We start from the raw sequence: 16,871 nt of genomic DNA, 5'->3' as shown, positions 1-16,871 counted from the left end.
CTTCAGCCTCCCAAAGTACCGGGATTATAGGCATGAGCCACCATGACTGGTCTTTGCTGACCTTTAAAATGTATTTATTTTAAATGACAAGTAAAAATTGTATATATTTATGATGTACAATATGATGTTTTGAATATGTACATGTTATAAAATGGCTAAGTCAAACTATTTAAGATAGACATTATGTCACATACTTTTTTTTTTGAGGTGAGAACACTTAAAATCTACTCTTGGTCTGAACACAGTGGCTCATGCCTGTAATCCCAGCACTTTGGGAGGCCGAGGTGGGTGGATCACCTGAGGTCAGGAGTTAGAAACCAGCCTGGCCAACATGGCGAAACCCCATTTCTACTAAAAATACAAAAATTAACTAGGTGTAGTGGTGGGCGCCTGTAATCCTAGCTACTCAGGAGGCTGAGGCAGGAGAATCACTTGAACCCAGGAGGCGGAGGTTGCAGTGAGCCAAGATCACACCACTGCACTACAGCTTGGGCAACAGAGTGAGACTCTTTCTCAAAACAAACAAACAAGCAAAAACCTACTGTTTTAGCAACTTTCATATTGTCATTAACTGTAGCCATCATGATATACAATCGGTATATTGAACTTACTCCTCCTAACTGAAATGTGTCCTTTGAATGACATCTCCCCAACTCCCCTAACCCCAGCCTTTGGTAACCACTATTTCTAATTATTTCTAATCAAAATATACACGATATTTCTAAAATGTTTAATATTGTGCTCTTAGCTTATGAATGCTGATCTTGTTTGCATTTCTCATTTGCTTAGCAAATTATTTTAGTGATCTAGGACGTATTTATGGAAGACCTCCGATATGTTGTAATAATGCTTCGAGAAACCCTGTTTCCACACCTAGGTATAATTGTTCAATCAGTGCAATCTATTGAGGGGCACTTTCATTAAAGTCCCAACACTGTCACATGGCACATTCAAACCCTCTATGAACCAGCTCCTGCTGCACTGTCCACCTTCGTCTCTCATCACCTCACCTTCTGCAGGGAGTCAACAACTTGCAGGTCCCTAGATATTATTTTTCTTCTAAGTCTGTCCCTTGGAACGGATTTTCTCTCTGCCGAGTGTACCTTCTTCACTTGCACAGCTCCCACACTGCACCTCCAAACTGTTGACTGTCTTTATCACTTGTTGCAGTGCCTCTAGGGACTTGAGAGGAAGAGTGGCAGGGGCCTTTTATCCCAGGATGCTGAACTCAGAGAAGCTGGAAATCACTGCATTGGTCAATAGCAAGCTAATATTAGAGAAGGGCTTAAACCAATGATAATAAGATAGGATTTATTTGAATAAAGCAAGGAACCTACAAAACTGTTCTATAATTCACAAATACAAAATCAGCCAGCATTTTTCTAGTGCTGCCAAGTAAACATTGAATGCTAGGAAGTCACTACTTAGTTATTTGAAATGCCAACTTAGTTATTTGAAAAAGTGAGCTCATTTAATTTACTTGTAGGAAGGGAGCTAAGTACTGAAAAGAAGTGGTTACTTTATGCAAGTGGGAGCTTGATGTCTAATTTCACATGTTGGTGCTTTTTGCCTTCTTTCCATTTGATAGGCTGGCTCACACCTTCTATGAAATACTTTCTTTATGGGGTTGCAGACACACCACCTTCCTTTATTATTCAGCCCTTTGGCCTACTTCTTCCTCATCTCCTTCACTCATCTTCCTCAATTTCCTGACTTCCAACTTTTGGATTATCCCAGGGCTCCTTCCATAGATTTTTTTTAAATCAAGTCTATTTAACTCACTCTCTAAGTGATCTCATACTGCCCCATGGCTTTAAATAATTGTCTAAATAATGATGACTCTTATATTTATAAATCTTCTATCTCTGACCCTGAATGAATCCTTCCTAATCATGGGGCTCATTACTTAGCTTCCATTCAACACCTCCCTTGGATATCTAAAAGGCACTGGTCTATAGAGAGCTGTACTTAAGAAGTCCAAAACTGAGCTCCAGATTAGAATTCCCTCAACCTCCTCTTCCTTCAATCTTCCCCATTTCTGAGGTAAATAACAGCTGTATCCTTGCGTTTCCTCAAGTCAAAAACTTTGGAGTCATCCTTGACTCCTTTATATTCTTCACATGCATAATGTAAACCATCAGTCCATCCTGCAGAATATATCCAGACTCTAACTGTGGCTCACAACTATATCTACCATCCTGGTCTAAGTTACCACTTTCTATTGTCTGGAAAATTGTAGTGGCTTTCTTATCACTCTTATCATTTCCATCCATCTCACCCTATATTTTATTCTCAGTGTAGCAACTGAAGGATCCTTTCAGAGCTTGTCATACTTCTCAAAATGGTCTAGTAGCTTCCCATTTCAACATTAGCCTTCTCATCATTACTCATTCTTCTAACTCTGGGTTTTTGCACCTTTTATGGCTCACTCTCTTATTTTATTCTAGGGTCTGATAAAATGTCATCTCATCAGAGAGGCCTTCTTTCTCTAAAATATTTTAGCCCACACCTCCATCAACTTCCTTTCCTGTTCTTATTTATTATTCTACTATGTATTCTACTAGAATTTAAGCTTCATGAGAACATGAATATTGTTTTTGTTTCCTAGGGTGACTTCAGTGCTTAGAAGTATATAAAGCACATAAAGACACAATAAACATCGAATGAATGAATGAATGAATGAGGGTCTTATTTTATTGTTAGAACTCTTAGTGTATAATCTAAGTGTCGCTTTACTGTTCCCACAAAAATCACTTTTTTTCAAAGGAGAAGAGAGAAAAGACAGGTGTGTTACATTCACACCCTAGTTATCCATTCAAACTTGACCCTTAGTGTTCTGCAGTCTTTGCTGAGCTCCCAGCTTCTCCACGTGCTACCACCCACAACACTGAAGATGAGATGCTGCTTTTTTCAGATCATCTCCAGCAGAGGGATGAAAGTGAGGCTACTCATGCTTCCTGCCATTATATCACCTCTTTACTTTCCACTGTACTATGACACAAGATAGTGTGAATGTATCAGTTCTTAAGGAATTTTTAGGGTAAACAAATTACAGCATAGGTAGGGAAATATTAAAATTGTACATAAAATGTTTCTTTTCCTGTAGTCCCAGAGAAAAGCACTTAAATTGAGCACTTCACAGAAGGTTCCTTTTTCCTAACCTTATATGCCTTTGTATGGCAATGTGTTTGTCTCTTTGCAAAATAGTCACAGAGCAGCTCCTTTTAGTCTCATCCCTCCTCTGAGAAGCTGATTTTACTCCAAGATACACCACCCTCCCTCCATAGGTCATTTCTCAGTCTGAGTATAGAGTAATATGAGGGGCTTTAGCAGGACCGTCCATGGTTGTTCTTGGGACTTGAGGTCCTCAGAACTGTCCATGGTGGGCACAGGCACACTATGTCCTTAAGACCTGCCCAAATATTACTTGTTTAAATTTTCTACTGAATGGTTGATTGTCATTTCAACATCAGTCTCTTTCTCTCTTTTACACATTTCCCAAAGACAATCATCTTTTTTCCTAATGCATGCTATAATCTAAATCCTTACAGAGGAAACTAAATATTTACCCCCGGATTATTTAGGCTGGTCTCTCTCATTGTAAAGTTAGTGCATTATTGTAAGGAACAGTGATATAGTTTGCCTCTGTGTCTCCAACCAAATCTCATGTTGAACTAGAATCTCCACATTAGGAGGAGGAGGGGCCTGGTGGGCGGTGATTAAATCATGGGGGTGAACTTCCCCCTTGATGTTCATGATAGTGAATGAGTTATCACGAGATATAATGGTGTAAAAGTGTGTGGCACTTCGCCTTTGCTCGCTTTCTCTCTCCGACCACCATGTGAAGAAGGTGTTGCTTCCCCTTCACTTTCTGCCATGATGGTAAGTTTCCTGAGGCTTCCCAGTCATACTTCCTGTTAAGCCTCCAGAACTGTGAGTCAATTAAACCTCTTTTTTTCATAAATTACCCAGTCTTAGATAGTTCTTTTCACAGTGTGAGAACAGATGAATGCAAACAGTGTTAGCTCCCTTTCTTTATACCTTGTCTGCTTATTATTTTTCTTTCTATTCTTTAAACACATTGTAAGTCCTCTGGCTTGCATAGTTTCCAACAAAAAGTCTATGTTAACTTTTAATGTTTGTTGTTCTTTATTTACAGTGTCTTTCTTTTCTGGCTACTTAAATTTATTTTTAATCCCTGGGTTTGTTTATTTATTTATTGCAGTTTATGATTTGCCTTAACATGATTTCTTTTTTCTTTCTTTTCTTTTTTCTTTTTTTTGTTTTGAGACAGAGTCTTTCTCTGTCACCCAGGCTGGAGTGCAGTGCTGGGATCTCAGCTCACTGCAAGCTCCGCCTCCTGGGTTCACGCCATTCTCCTCCCTCAGCCTCCCGAGTAGCTGGGACTACAGGCGCCCGCCACCACGCCCGGCCAAGTTTTGTATTTTTAGTAGAGATGGTGTTTCACCATCTTCGCCAGGCTGGTCTTGGGCTCCTGACCTCATGAGCCAACAGCCTTGGTCTCCCAAAGTACTGGGATTACAGGCATGAGCCACTGTGCTTGGTTTTTTTTTTGTTTGTTTTTTTGTTTTTTTGTTTTTTTGTTTTGAGACAGAGTCCTGCTCTGTTGCCCAGGCTGGAGTGTAGTGGTGCGATCTCGGCTCACAGCAACCTCTGCCTTCCGGGTTCAAGCGATTCTCTTTCCTCAGCCTCCCGAGTAGCTGGGATTACAGGTACACACCACCATGCCCAGCTAATGTTTTTGTATTTTTAGTAGAGATGAAGTTTCGCTATGTTGGCCAAGCTGGTCTCGAGCTCCTGGCCTCAGGTGATCCACTGGCCTTGGCCTTCCAAAGTGCTGGGATTACAGGTGTGAACCACTGTGCCTGGCCAGCATGATTTTCTTTATATTTCTTCTGCTTGGGGTCATTATCTGTAAATTATAGTTTTCAAAAGAAATTGAAAATGTTTCAGCTATTACTTTCCAAAATATTTTCTCCCCTTGCTCATCTATATGTCTAATAACATGTATGTTAGACTTCTTTATTTTATAAGTTAATCTATTTATTTTTCCTTTTATTCTATGTACTTCATTTTAGATATTTTTCTTTGTTATGTTAAGTAAGTTCCATTATCTTTTCTTTGGCAGCATTTGCCGTCTGTTAATCCCATCCAGTTTAGTTTTCATTTAAAATACTGAATTTTTCATTGCTAGAAGTACAATTATTTTTAAAATATCTTATCTTTCTCCCCTCATCATGCTGTTTTTTTTCTACCTTTATAAACCTGTGGAGTATATTAACTGTTTTTAATATCTGTCATTTCTGGGCCTATTTTTTTTCAGTGGGCTTTCTCTTGGTTTGGGGGCCTTCTCTTTGGTTTGTTTTGTTTTTTCTAATCCTGTTAACTTTGAATAGATGGCAAGACATAAATGTTAAGTGCCATGGATACTGGGTTGTGTCGTATTCTTTTAGTTTAGACTTTATTATGACATCTAGTTAGTTGCTTAGAAAAACAACTTTTCAAAACTTGTTTTTAAGCTTCAGTAAGGTAAATCCAGAGCATCATTTAATGTAAAATAATATAATCCCACTACTAAGGCAATACTCATTTAAGAGCTCTAGCTAATGGTCCATGTGCTATATGATGGTTGGACTTTTTCTTCTGTGAACACAGCCTCCATGCCTTGTGTGAGCTCTTGGCCTTATTCAGGTTCTTGCGCTTTGATTTTCCTTTCGTTGTTCTTTTTCAGCCTCAATAGTTTCCTCTCACACATGCAGAGATCAGAACTCTGTCAAATACTCAAGTAGACCGCTGTCTAGATCCCTGGAATACTCTTGCTCTCTCTATGTGAAACTTCTTCTTTTCTGATATTCTTCTCTACAAATTTTAGTCTCCTTAGCTTGGCTGAACTTAATAATACTCTCAGACCTGTGTGGGTATTTCTGTCCTTGCACTGTAGCCTGGAACCTGCCAGAAGCAGGAAACTGAAGCAATCAAGGGGTTCGTCTCATTCTTTACTTCCTCTGGAGATCTTTGTCCTACACTGGATTTTGCCCCATTTTTGAGTTAAGGCAGGAAGATAATACCAACTTTTGTCACTTTATCATGGCCAGGAATGGAAGTTCCAATTTGTTAAAAGTTTGACAAAACCTTAGTTGTGAGAAACTCTGAACCTTCATACAAGTTAGCAAAATTGTTTTTTCTTAGAAACATTGCTGACTTTGATCCTAATCAGTAAATATTAGGCATGTCCTATTTCATAGACACTGATACTCTTTTAGAATAAATTATCTTTAGCATTTGCAAGTAAGTAGGGTTACATTTGCATCATAAATAGTACTGAATAATTGATGTGATATTCAGATGGCTTATAGCAACACCTGGAGTGCTCCAGATTTCATTTGAAATAAAATACAGTCAGGATGTTTCAAGAACAGCAGTGGGGAAAAATCTAACTATTTGATATGAATATGAGATCATCAATATGTATACCTTCACTCATTCAATCAATAAACATTGAGGATTTAAATATAAGACATAGTTCCTGTTTTTTGTGAAGACTGTAGTCTATAAAGGAAGACAGACATGCAAATTACTAGCTGTAATATATAAGATATAGTAGGATTGTAGGCTAAAGACATTAGTTAAGGGATATGTAAAGTGCCACAGAAATACAGAGACCAGTGGAAAGGGCAGGAAATTGAATCTGCTCTATGGAAGGCATCACTTTCCATCACTATTAGTTTATTCAATTAACATTATTAAGTACTAATAGTGTGCTGTGCAGTTCTAAGGCCTCATAATACAAATCCTCCTCAGGGAGAGCCATAGCTAACAAGCAATCACAATGCGGTGCAGTAGCAACTGTGGCTAAGATGTGACCAGGGAACCATGTGGTGGAGAGGACAGCCCGGGGGACAGTTATCAGGAATGCTTCCAGAGGAGATTGAGCCTCAGAAAGGGAAAGGCTTGTGGCCCAGAGCATCATCATTCAGAGAATGTCAGGTAATATAATGTGGCTAGAGCCACGTGGTATCAAGTGGGAGCTCTGGGGGAGAGGAGACTGCAGAGATAGGTAAGGGGCGGATCTTCAAGGGCTGGCTGTTTTCTGCTGTGGGTGTTTGAAGATCTGTGTTTTAGAAAGTTTACTCCAGTGGTAGGATAAAGGACAGAGTAGAGGAAAGTGAAACTGGAAGCAATGTGGAAGCTAACTTGATTCAGTAATCTAGGAAATAAATGATGAAGAACTACACTGAGGGAGTCATGGAGGGACCAGAGATAAGGGGTTAAGGAGGGGAATTAAGAGCTATTTAGGAGAACAATGAAAAAAGGACTTGGTGCCTAATTGGATATGGAGAGTGATGGAGAGGATTGAGTCTATGACAATGTTCTGTCTTGTTGGACTAATTGTATCATTAAGGGCTATGTTTCCTAAATGGGTTTCCCAATCCTGCAGAGAGTTCAAAACAACCCAATGGGACACAAGGAAAAATAACAGAATTCTATTTATACTTTTTTCAGGTTTTTAGTTTCTATTTGTATGTGTCTTAGAAAATAGACACTAAACAGTGTAGTATATGTGCGTAATTTAAAATAAATTGAGTATCAATATATTATAGGGCATGCTGAAATATTTTATTATCAAGAGTGTGTGATCAAAATGCTTGGGCACTCTTGAGACAAGGAATGCAAAAGGAAAAGTGGATTTGGAGGTCCTAGAGAATTTGATGTTCCTGTAGAACATTCAGGCAGTAATTTCCAGTAGGCAACAGGGTCTAGACTTAGGTAGAACTGTCCAACAGAGCCTTCTGTGATCATGGAAATGTCTTAAATATACACTGTCCAGTATAGTAGCCCATAACCACATACAGCTTTTGAGCACTTGAAATATGGCCAGTGCAACCGAGGAACTGAAATTTTCCATTTTGCTTAATCTTAAATTTATTTATTAATGTATTTAATTATTTAATTTTATTAAATGTATTTAATTATTGAAATAGCCACTTGTAGCTAATGGCTATGATACTGGAAAGCACAGTCCTAAAGAGAGAGACTTGGGACTGTCATTTATTGAGAGCTCCCACTGGCTCAGCACTTTATATACATTTTAAAGCAATTTAATCATCCCACTACCCTATGGAGTAGGTGATATTAAGAAAGTAAAGAGTTCAGTTCTTACTCTATCCTTTAAATAGGAAAAGAGTATATTGTAAAGAAGAGCATATTTACTTTGAAATATGTATACTTTCTAGATATTCTCTGTTGGCAGATATTTATACATCTTTCTCAATCAAATAACAATTGTATTATTTTCTTTCAGGTGGTTTGCTCTGTTAGAGGTTCAGATGTGTGTTATTTTAATACTTTATAAATATGACTGTAGTCTTCTGGACCCATTACCCAAACAGGTAAATGTTTTCAGAATTTTGAGTATCATGACTAATTATAAATATGACATAACCACCCCCACCTCCCCCAATTTTAATTACTAGAGAGGAGCTGACATTTCCTCACTTAGGCCTGATCTTAACAGGTGCCTTGGATTGAACCAGACTGAGAAGATACTCGGTCTCCTTAATTCAGAATCTAATCTATGTACCCAATTACTACCTGGCTGGGCCTTAATAGCAGTCTTTCCACCACTTCCAGTGTTAGGAGCTCTTCAATGCACTTACCAATTTGAACACTTTTCCCTGAGTTAAATAAACATGGCCCCAACTTTGCCCTTATTTTTCTTTTTCTTTTTTTTTTTTTGAGATGGAGTCTCTCTCTGTTGCCCAGGCTGGAGTACAGTAGTGCCATCTCAGCTCCCTGCAAGCTCCGCCTCCAAGGTTCACACCATTCTCCTGCCTCAGGCTCCTGAGTAGCTGGGACTACAGGCACCCGCCACCACGCTCAGCTAATTTTTTTTTTTTTTTGGTATTTTTAGTAGAGACGGGGTTTCACCGTGTTAGCCAGGATGGTCTCGGTCTACTGACCTCGTGATCCCAAAGTGCTGGGATTACAGGTGTGAGCCACTGTGCCCAGCCACTTTGCCCTTATTTTTCTAGAAAAGAATGTCTGTGATCCAAAGGTGAACTATTGTTTTCAATGCAAGTCATAGCACTTGGTGCATCTGAAAACCAACGGCATGGTAAAAAACTAACCTAGCAGTAAAAACTGAACAGAAATGAAAAGGTCATGACTTTATGCCTACCTCAAACTATTGAATATTCCAGGCATTTAAGTTTTCTGTAGGTCTATTCTCATAGATCAGTGGCTCTCGAATTGGTGTGAGCATCAGCATCACTAGTAGGGCTTGTTAGAACAGACTGGATAAAGGTGCTATTTATCGCTAGAATTTCTGATCCAGTAGGAACCAGGGAGGGGCTACAGAACTGCATGTCTTTCTTTCTTTTCTTTTTCTTTTTTTGGTTTTGTTTTTTGTTCATTTGTTTTTGAGACAGAGTCTCCAAGGAGTGCAGTGGCACAATCTCAGCTCACTGCAGCCTCCACCTCCCGGGTTCAAGTGGTTCTCATGCCTCAGCCTCCCTGGTAGCTGGGCCTGCAGGTGCGCACCACCATGCCTGGCTAACTTTTTGTATTTTTAGTAGAGACGTCGTTTCACCATGTTGGCCATCTGCTGGTCTCCCAAAGTGCTGGGATTATAGGCGTGAGCCACAGCGCCCAGTCCAGAATTTGCATTTCTAACAAGTTCCAGGTGATGTTGGCGCCGCTGCTGCTTGTCTGGGTGCCACACTTTGAGGACCTCTGTTGTAAGAAATAAAAGGAAGTTCAATTTAAATCCAAATGTTTGGAAATCATGTGAAAACTTTGGGTATAGGGTGCTGTTTAAACTGGGGCTGAAGCTCAGAAATTAAGCATTGCAATCTCAGAGCTATTCACATAGCATTTTGTGCTTTGATTTACTCTTGATATGATAAGGCTAATGTATGGAGAGATAAATAAAACTCTTGGGTGACATTTAAATAGGAATTATGTAAGTGCATAAGTGACACAGAAAATATTTTATTACTCACAAATATGCACATTTCAGCATTTCACTTGATTTCTTTTGCACTTCTATTTTGAGGACAAGTAACTTATCAGTGACGAAGAGCTCTCAGAATCTTATAATGAAAGGGAACTCAAAACAACTTTCACAAAGGTTGTCAGCTACCTGCTATGTTGTTGACAAAATGAACATCAGGGTCAGGCTTTATGTACATCAAATAGTAGTTCCCGGTCCACTGAGTTGAATGTCACAATTTTGCTCAGGATTAAACTCAACATACAAAGATTTTCCCACCAGCAAGAGGACACCAGAATGCCTTTTCAGATGAGAAGGATGGCATTTGTGAAAACCATGGAGATTAGTAATTTTGACTAATTCCTTAGGCAGGATTTTTCCTAGCATTTTCTTCCTAAGAATTCTATTATCTGGATTTAATTTCTTATACTATTTTGTATATGTCCTATTTATGTTTCGACACCACTGAGAACATTTTTTAAAGAAATGATCTCTCACGTTATAAGAAGTACAAGTCTGAGTGAATTCCCATGATCTCAAAGAGCATTTTATTTCAAAATGCTTATTCTTGAATGAGAAACATCAATTAACATTATTTAACTATTGAACTTGTTTCAATAAATTGTAAAATCAGGTGATCAGAAAGTGCAGGAAACGGCCTTCAAATCACCAGGCTCTTCTCGGAGAAGGCAGGGATGTGTTGTCAAAGCATGTCCTGAACAGTCTATTGTCTGGTGCAGGGAAATCAGTGGACTTGGAAACCAACTCCCTTGAAGGAATTTACTTAACATAGTAAAAAAAATCAAATGCTAGAATCTCTAATTTTAATTTTGCAACAGCCCAATGTTTCATTTTACCTCAAAGGGCCTTAAGTAATGTAATGTTAATTCCCTTCCATTATGAACCAAACAAAAAGGAAATACTACAAAGTTTAAGGATCTGTGATCAGGCAGCAGTGTCCTGATGCTGGCTGTGGGGGCCGTTCCATTTTGAGCATTAAGGAAGAGTCAACTTTAATTCTCTTGAAAAAGCAAGCACATTTTTGCTAACATAGTGGGTTTTTATTTCTTTGTATGGTTGGTTGGTTGGTTGTTTTTTTCATTTTACTTTTTGGGTTCATAGAGCCTTAGGAAATCTCACAAAACACATGGATCCCCTTTGTAGAAAAGCGTATACTTCTTCATACACACAAAGTTGTGGATGCAATTTCAGTGGGTTCATGGACCCCTGTGACTTATTCTATCAACTCTCTGAAGAATCTCCTTGCTAAAGAGCCCATTTTGTGCCCTATTTCATTCAAACTTATAAATAGACTGATTCTAAATTAGATCCACCTCATCTTTCCTCACTCCTCATCTCCCCTCAGCCCTCATAGTTGACAGAAAAAGTTCCTTTTCTTTTTTAATCCCCAAAACCTCAAAAATCTCTTTGTATTATTTACGATACACTGACCTCCGCTTGACCCTACACAGTTTCATATCTTATTTCTAACTCGAGCGGAAAAAGAACATTTGGCATCTACAAAGTATCTTTATGGAGGCTACAGAACAAGACTCCATCTCAAAAAATATATATATCTTTCTGGAAAGTCATGATCATGAATACACTGTAAGTGTTTCATATCACCAACTCCGCATCATTCTTTAAACACCTATAGCCTGCAGTATGGAGATCTCACCCAGCAATTCTAAATGAAGTGTCAGTTTTTGAGCCAGAATTGTAGAAAGAGCCTTATTTGTGGTAACCTCTTTAGCCAGATAAAGCGAAGGGTGGCAGGCCCATAGCCTTCAGGTGTGTAAAACTAAAGAGATTGTTATTAGAATAAGGAATTGTATTCTTTTTCTTCTGCCTGAATGGAAGGCTAAAGTTGATGCTGGACATTGTGAAGTTCATTGATGCAAACATTTCCCAACTTGAAAAACCTAAACTGTGTACATTTTAGAGAAGATTACAATGGAATAAACCTTAGGTCTGAAAATGTGGTCTTATGTCTCTTAATTTCTATTTCTTCTGCATTTCTGTTTTTAGAGTTCTCTCCATTTGGTGGGTGTCCCCCAGCCAGAAGGGCAATGCCGAATTGAATATAAACAAAGAATATGACATCTGTTGGGTCTCACAAGGGCCAGGGCCTTCTGCGGGAGTGGCACCACCCCACCTGGCAGCACCTAGACCTGAGCTCTACAAAAAAACACTGCTTCACTTTGTTTTGGGACTTAGTTCAAGAACACATTCAAATGGCGCATGTCTTTGGTATCTTCAACAGTAGACCAAGAATCTAACATCGCTCTCAGTAATATAGAGACCGGAATACATGGTTTAGAGGAAATGATCAAATGATCCAAAAAAAAAACCCCACATTTTTAAAGAAGTTGGAATCTGATTTCATGCATAACTGTATTAAAACATTAAATAGATATAATGTCATTTGAATGAAAATCTTATCACATTAAATTCACTGTGAAGGTAGCATACTTAAATCTCTATTTTGAAAAGACTATAAGGCTTAGATTTTTTAAATTTAATAATTATTTCTACAAATTTCTATTTTTCTTAATGTGATTCTCAACTAGCAATTGGAACTCCTAGGCTCCATTAACGTAATTCTTTATTGTGAACATATCTAATGCTAAAAGTAATAAAATGATAATTTCTGAGAACTGTGAGGACAGGAATGGTGTCTTATATTCATTTCTATACTTTATTATGCTCAGGACTGTACCTTCTCTACAGAGTATATTCAGTAAATGTATGTTGATTGATGTATTGATTTATATTTTAATTAATGTGGAAGCACTGTTTTGACTCAAGGTGTTTGCAATTATAGTTTGGCAGATATCGTATTTTTGCTAATACATAGAAACACAAATATAATGATGTGCCAAGACAAGTAAGTATAGTGGAATCTCTTAAAGACTTGTAACTGTCAAATATTTACCATGAAATCCAGAAAAGAAATCTTATTGTGTTCAGGAAAACATATGACACTAATAACAGAGTGAACACTTATGTCATAATTTATCTTCCAGTATTCCATAAAGAGCTGCTTGCCTCTCTTATTTCACAGCGAGGAAGCTTTGTGTGGTACATGTTGTTTTTCTGCGGCTTATTTGCTTCCCTGGGCTAGAATTATCCCATGAGGTTGATAATGATTGCTTAGTCATCCATTTTCTACTAGCAAACACATGACTCCCTAGGAGAAAATTAAGTACTTTGACGTGCATTAACTCTTCCAGACTAATGTAGTGATTTTGAAGCTGAGTTAGTAGCTCACAGCTTAGCTTATAGGCTCAGGGATCTGGAGTCAGAAGGAGCTGAAGAAAGCAGTTCAGAAGTGCACAACATCTCTGAAAGTTGCAGACTAGAAATTAGCAGGTTCTACTGAATATGGCAGGTGTGTTTTGAGGGAAGGCTTCTTCTCCCAAACAGCTAAGGGTCACGATGAAGCATTGTATTTGAATACAGTATCCACTTTAGCCAAATTTGCAGTCACTCAGAGCTGGTGCTTAGCTGCTTTTTCTTGCTCAGTAAGAACGAATGTTGGCTGACAGGTTTATGCACTTTAAAAAAGAATGCAGACACAGGAGATCTGTTGACCTTTGGAATAATGAATAGTTAAGCAAAATATACTTGGAAGTCCCATATTTCATTTTATTTCCCTAGCCTGGGGTTTTATATTATATATAAATATACATTCAGCATAAATTCTCATGTGTTAACTGGGATTTTACTGAAAGCAGAGCCTGAGACAGGACTTGTGTGCAGATAGCTTATTTGGGATGTTCTCGCAGGTAGCATAAGTGAGGGATCAGGAAGAGAGTAAGTCATTATTAAGGTTCTGTTTTTCAGGTAGGAGTTATAGCATCAAGAGCTCAATTTCACTGGGATCACCTGAGAATAAGATATAATACTTCCTAGAATTGTCCACATTAAAGATAAGGAGAAGGAATTATTGACTGGCTCCTGTTTCCCATTCATTAGTGATTTTCTCTGGGGATGTTAACCCTGCACTTCCAAGCTACCTTTATGTGTGAACTAAGTATCAGGTGGAAAGGGAAGGAAGTGAAGGCGGAAGAAGGCCGATGAGAAGAAGCAGTAGGAGACGTAGCCATCCTTGAGGCTGAAAAGGAAGTGTAGTGGGAATAAATGAGTGAGAGCTGGAAGGGTAGAAGGTAGAGAAAAAACTGTCTCAAATTAAAAATTCAGAGGACAAACAGGCGGGGGATGACAGTGTTCATGACGGGCACGTAAGGGATTGCTGGAGTGGGGTTTAGCTGAAGAGAATGGAATGATGAATGTTTTGATTATTTTTTAATACAAAAGTGAGATCACCTGTATGCAGAACATTGTCGTGGAGATAGCCATTTTGGCACTTCCGATAGTAGAAGTTGACCTTCTTTTTCCTTATTCAAAGGAAATAAATTGGCATAGATTATAATTTAATTTTTACTTGACATCCTGGAACAGAAAATGATTTATGTATTTACTGACGGAACTGAAGAAGTAAATGGTGGTGCAAATGAACATTTGTAATTAAAGCAAGAAATTAGGGAGGAAGGCCATTAAAACTTAAAGTAGGAAGTTCCCTGCCAAAACATAAGTGTAAGCATTAAGTCAGAGTTTGCACTCATTTAGAGGGAAGTCATTTTAAGATTTTATCGACTGATTGATTGAGACAGGGTCTCTGCTCTGTTGCCCAGGCTGGAGTATAGTGGTACCATCAGGGCTCACTGCAGCCTCAACTTCCTGGATCCTTCAGCCTCAGTAACCCTCCCTCCCCCTGTCCACTCCCAGTAGCTGGGACTACAGGCACATGCCAACATGCATGGCTATTTTTTTTTCCTTTTTTTCTTTTTTTTTTTTTGTAGAGACAGGGCCTCTCACCATATTTCCCAGGAGAGTCTCAAACTCCTGTATGAAGTGATTCTCCCACATCAGTCTTCCAAAGTGTTGGGGATATAGGCATGAGCAAGATTTTAATACGGAAAAAAAGAGAAGTGATCACCCACGGTTGTTTAACATTTTTTTAATTTTTAATTTTTGTGGGTACATAGTAGGTGTATATATTTACAGGTTACATGAGATATTTTGATACAGGCATGCAATGCATAATACTCACATTATGGAGAATGTGGTATCCATCCCCCTCAAGCATTTATCCTTTATGTTATAAACAATCCAATTATACTCATAGTTATTTTTAAATGTACAATTAAATTATTATTGACTATAGTCACCCTGTTGTACTATCCAGTAGTAAGTCTTATTTATTCTTTCTAATGTTTTTTTGTGGTGTGTGTGTGTGTTTACTTATTAACCATTCTCACTTCCTACCCACCCCACCCTCTGCCACCATATTCTTCTTCCTGGCCTCTGGTAACCATCCTTCTACTCTCTCCATGCGTTCAATTGCTTTGATTTTTAGATCCCACAAATAAGTGAGAATATATGATCTTTATCTTTCTGTGCCTGGCTTATTTCACTTAACATAATGATCTCCAGTTTTATCTGTATTATTGCAAATGACAGGATCTCATTCTTTTTTATGGCTGAATAGTAGTCCATTGTGTATATGTACCACATTTTCAGCTATTGTGAACAGTGCTGCAAAAAACCTGGGAGTGCAGATAATCTCTTTGATATGTTGATTTCCTTTCTTTTGGGTATATATCCAGCGGTGGGATTGCTGGATCATATGTTAGCTCAATTTTTAGTTTTCTGAGGACTCTCCAAACTGTTCTCCATAGTGGTTGCTCTAATTTACATTCCTACAACCATGTATGAGGGTTCCCTTTACCCCACCTCCTCGCCGGTATTGCCTGTCTTTTGGATAAAAACCATTGTAACTGTGATGAGGTGTTTTCTCACTGTAGTTTTGATTTGCATTTCTCTGATGATCAGTGATATTGGGCACCAATTCATGTGCCTGTTTTGACATTTGTATGTCTTCTTTTGAGAAATGTCTATTCAAATCTTTTGCTCATTTTTTGACAGGATTATTAGATTTTTCTCCTATAGAGTTGAACTCCTTATATATTTTGATTATTAATCCCTTGCCAGATGGGTAGTTTGCAAATTTTTCCCCCATTCTTTCTGTGGGTTGTCTCTTAACTTGGTTGATTGTTTCCTATGTTGTGCAGAATCTTTTTAACTTGATGTAATCATATTTGTCCATTTTTTCTTTGGTTGCCGGTGCTTGTAGGGTATTACTCAACAAATTTTCGCCCAGAACAATGTTCTGGAGATTTTCCGCCAATGTCTCCCTGTAGCAGTTTCGTAGTTTGAGGGCTTAAAGTCTTTAATTCATTTCGATTTGGTTTTTTATATGGTGAGAGATGGTAGTCTAGTTTCATTCTTCTGCATGTGGATATCCAGTTTTCCCAGCACCATTTATTGAAGAGATTTTTTTTCCCCCCAATGTATGTTCTTGGCAGCTTTTTCAAAAATGAGTTCACTGTAGGTGTGTGGATTTGTTTCTGGTTTCTCTGTTCTGTTCCACCTGTCTATGTGTTTCTTTTTTATGCCAGTGCCATGCTGTTTTGGTCACTATAGCTCTGTAGTATAATTTGAAGTCAGGTAATATGGTTCCTCCAGTTTTCATCTTTTTTGCTTAGGATAGCTTTGGCTATTCTGGGCCTTTTGCAGTTCCATATATTAATAAATTTTAGGATTTCTTTTTCTATTTCTGTGAAGATTGTCACTGGTATTTTGATAGGGATTGCATTGGATCTGTAGATTGTTTTGGGTAATATGGACATTTTAACAATACTGATTCTTCCAATCTCTGAACAAGGAATATCTTTCCAATTTTTGATGTCCACTTCAATTTCCTTCATCAGTATTTTTTTAGTTTTCATTATAG

At 38.2% G+C, this 16,871-nt stretch overlaps 1 protein-coding gene across 6 annotated transcripts in view; it reads left to right on the top strand.

Moving 5' to 3' along the window:
* Positions 1-16,871, top strand: part of LOC101009400 (24-hydroxycholesterol 7-alpha-hydroxylase) — a 130,906-nt gene that overhangs the window by 87,896 nt on the left and 26,139 nt on the right. The window contains exons 11-12 of one of the 6 annotated variants that reach the window (XM_003897690.5): positions 8,324-8,411; positions 12,041-12,675. The exons of 4 other annotated variants lie outside the window; for them this stretch is intronic. In XM_003897690.5, the coding sequence (XP_003897739.1) occupies positions 8,324-8,411; positions 12,041-12,112 (160 nt within the window). In that variant the 3' untranslated portion in view covers positions 12,113-12,675. Of the gene's footprint in view, positions 1-8,323; positions 8,412-12,040; positions 12,676-16,871 lie in introns of those variants that run through there. One more of the 6 variants, XM_003897689.5, reaches the window with a different exon arrangement.

This window comes from Papio anubis, chromosome 6 (genome assembly GCF_008728515.1).
Source record: "Papio anubis isolate 15944 chromosome 6, Panubis1.0, whole genome shotgun sequence".
Lineage (NCBI taxonomy): Eukaryota > Metazoa > Chordata > Mammalia > Primates > Cercopithecidae > Papio > Papio anubis.
This window is presented reverse-complemented; position numbering and strand designations above follow the sequence as displayed.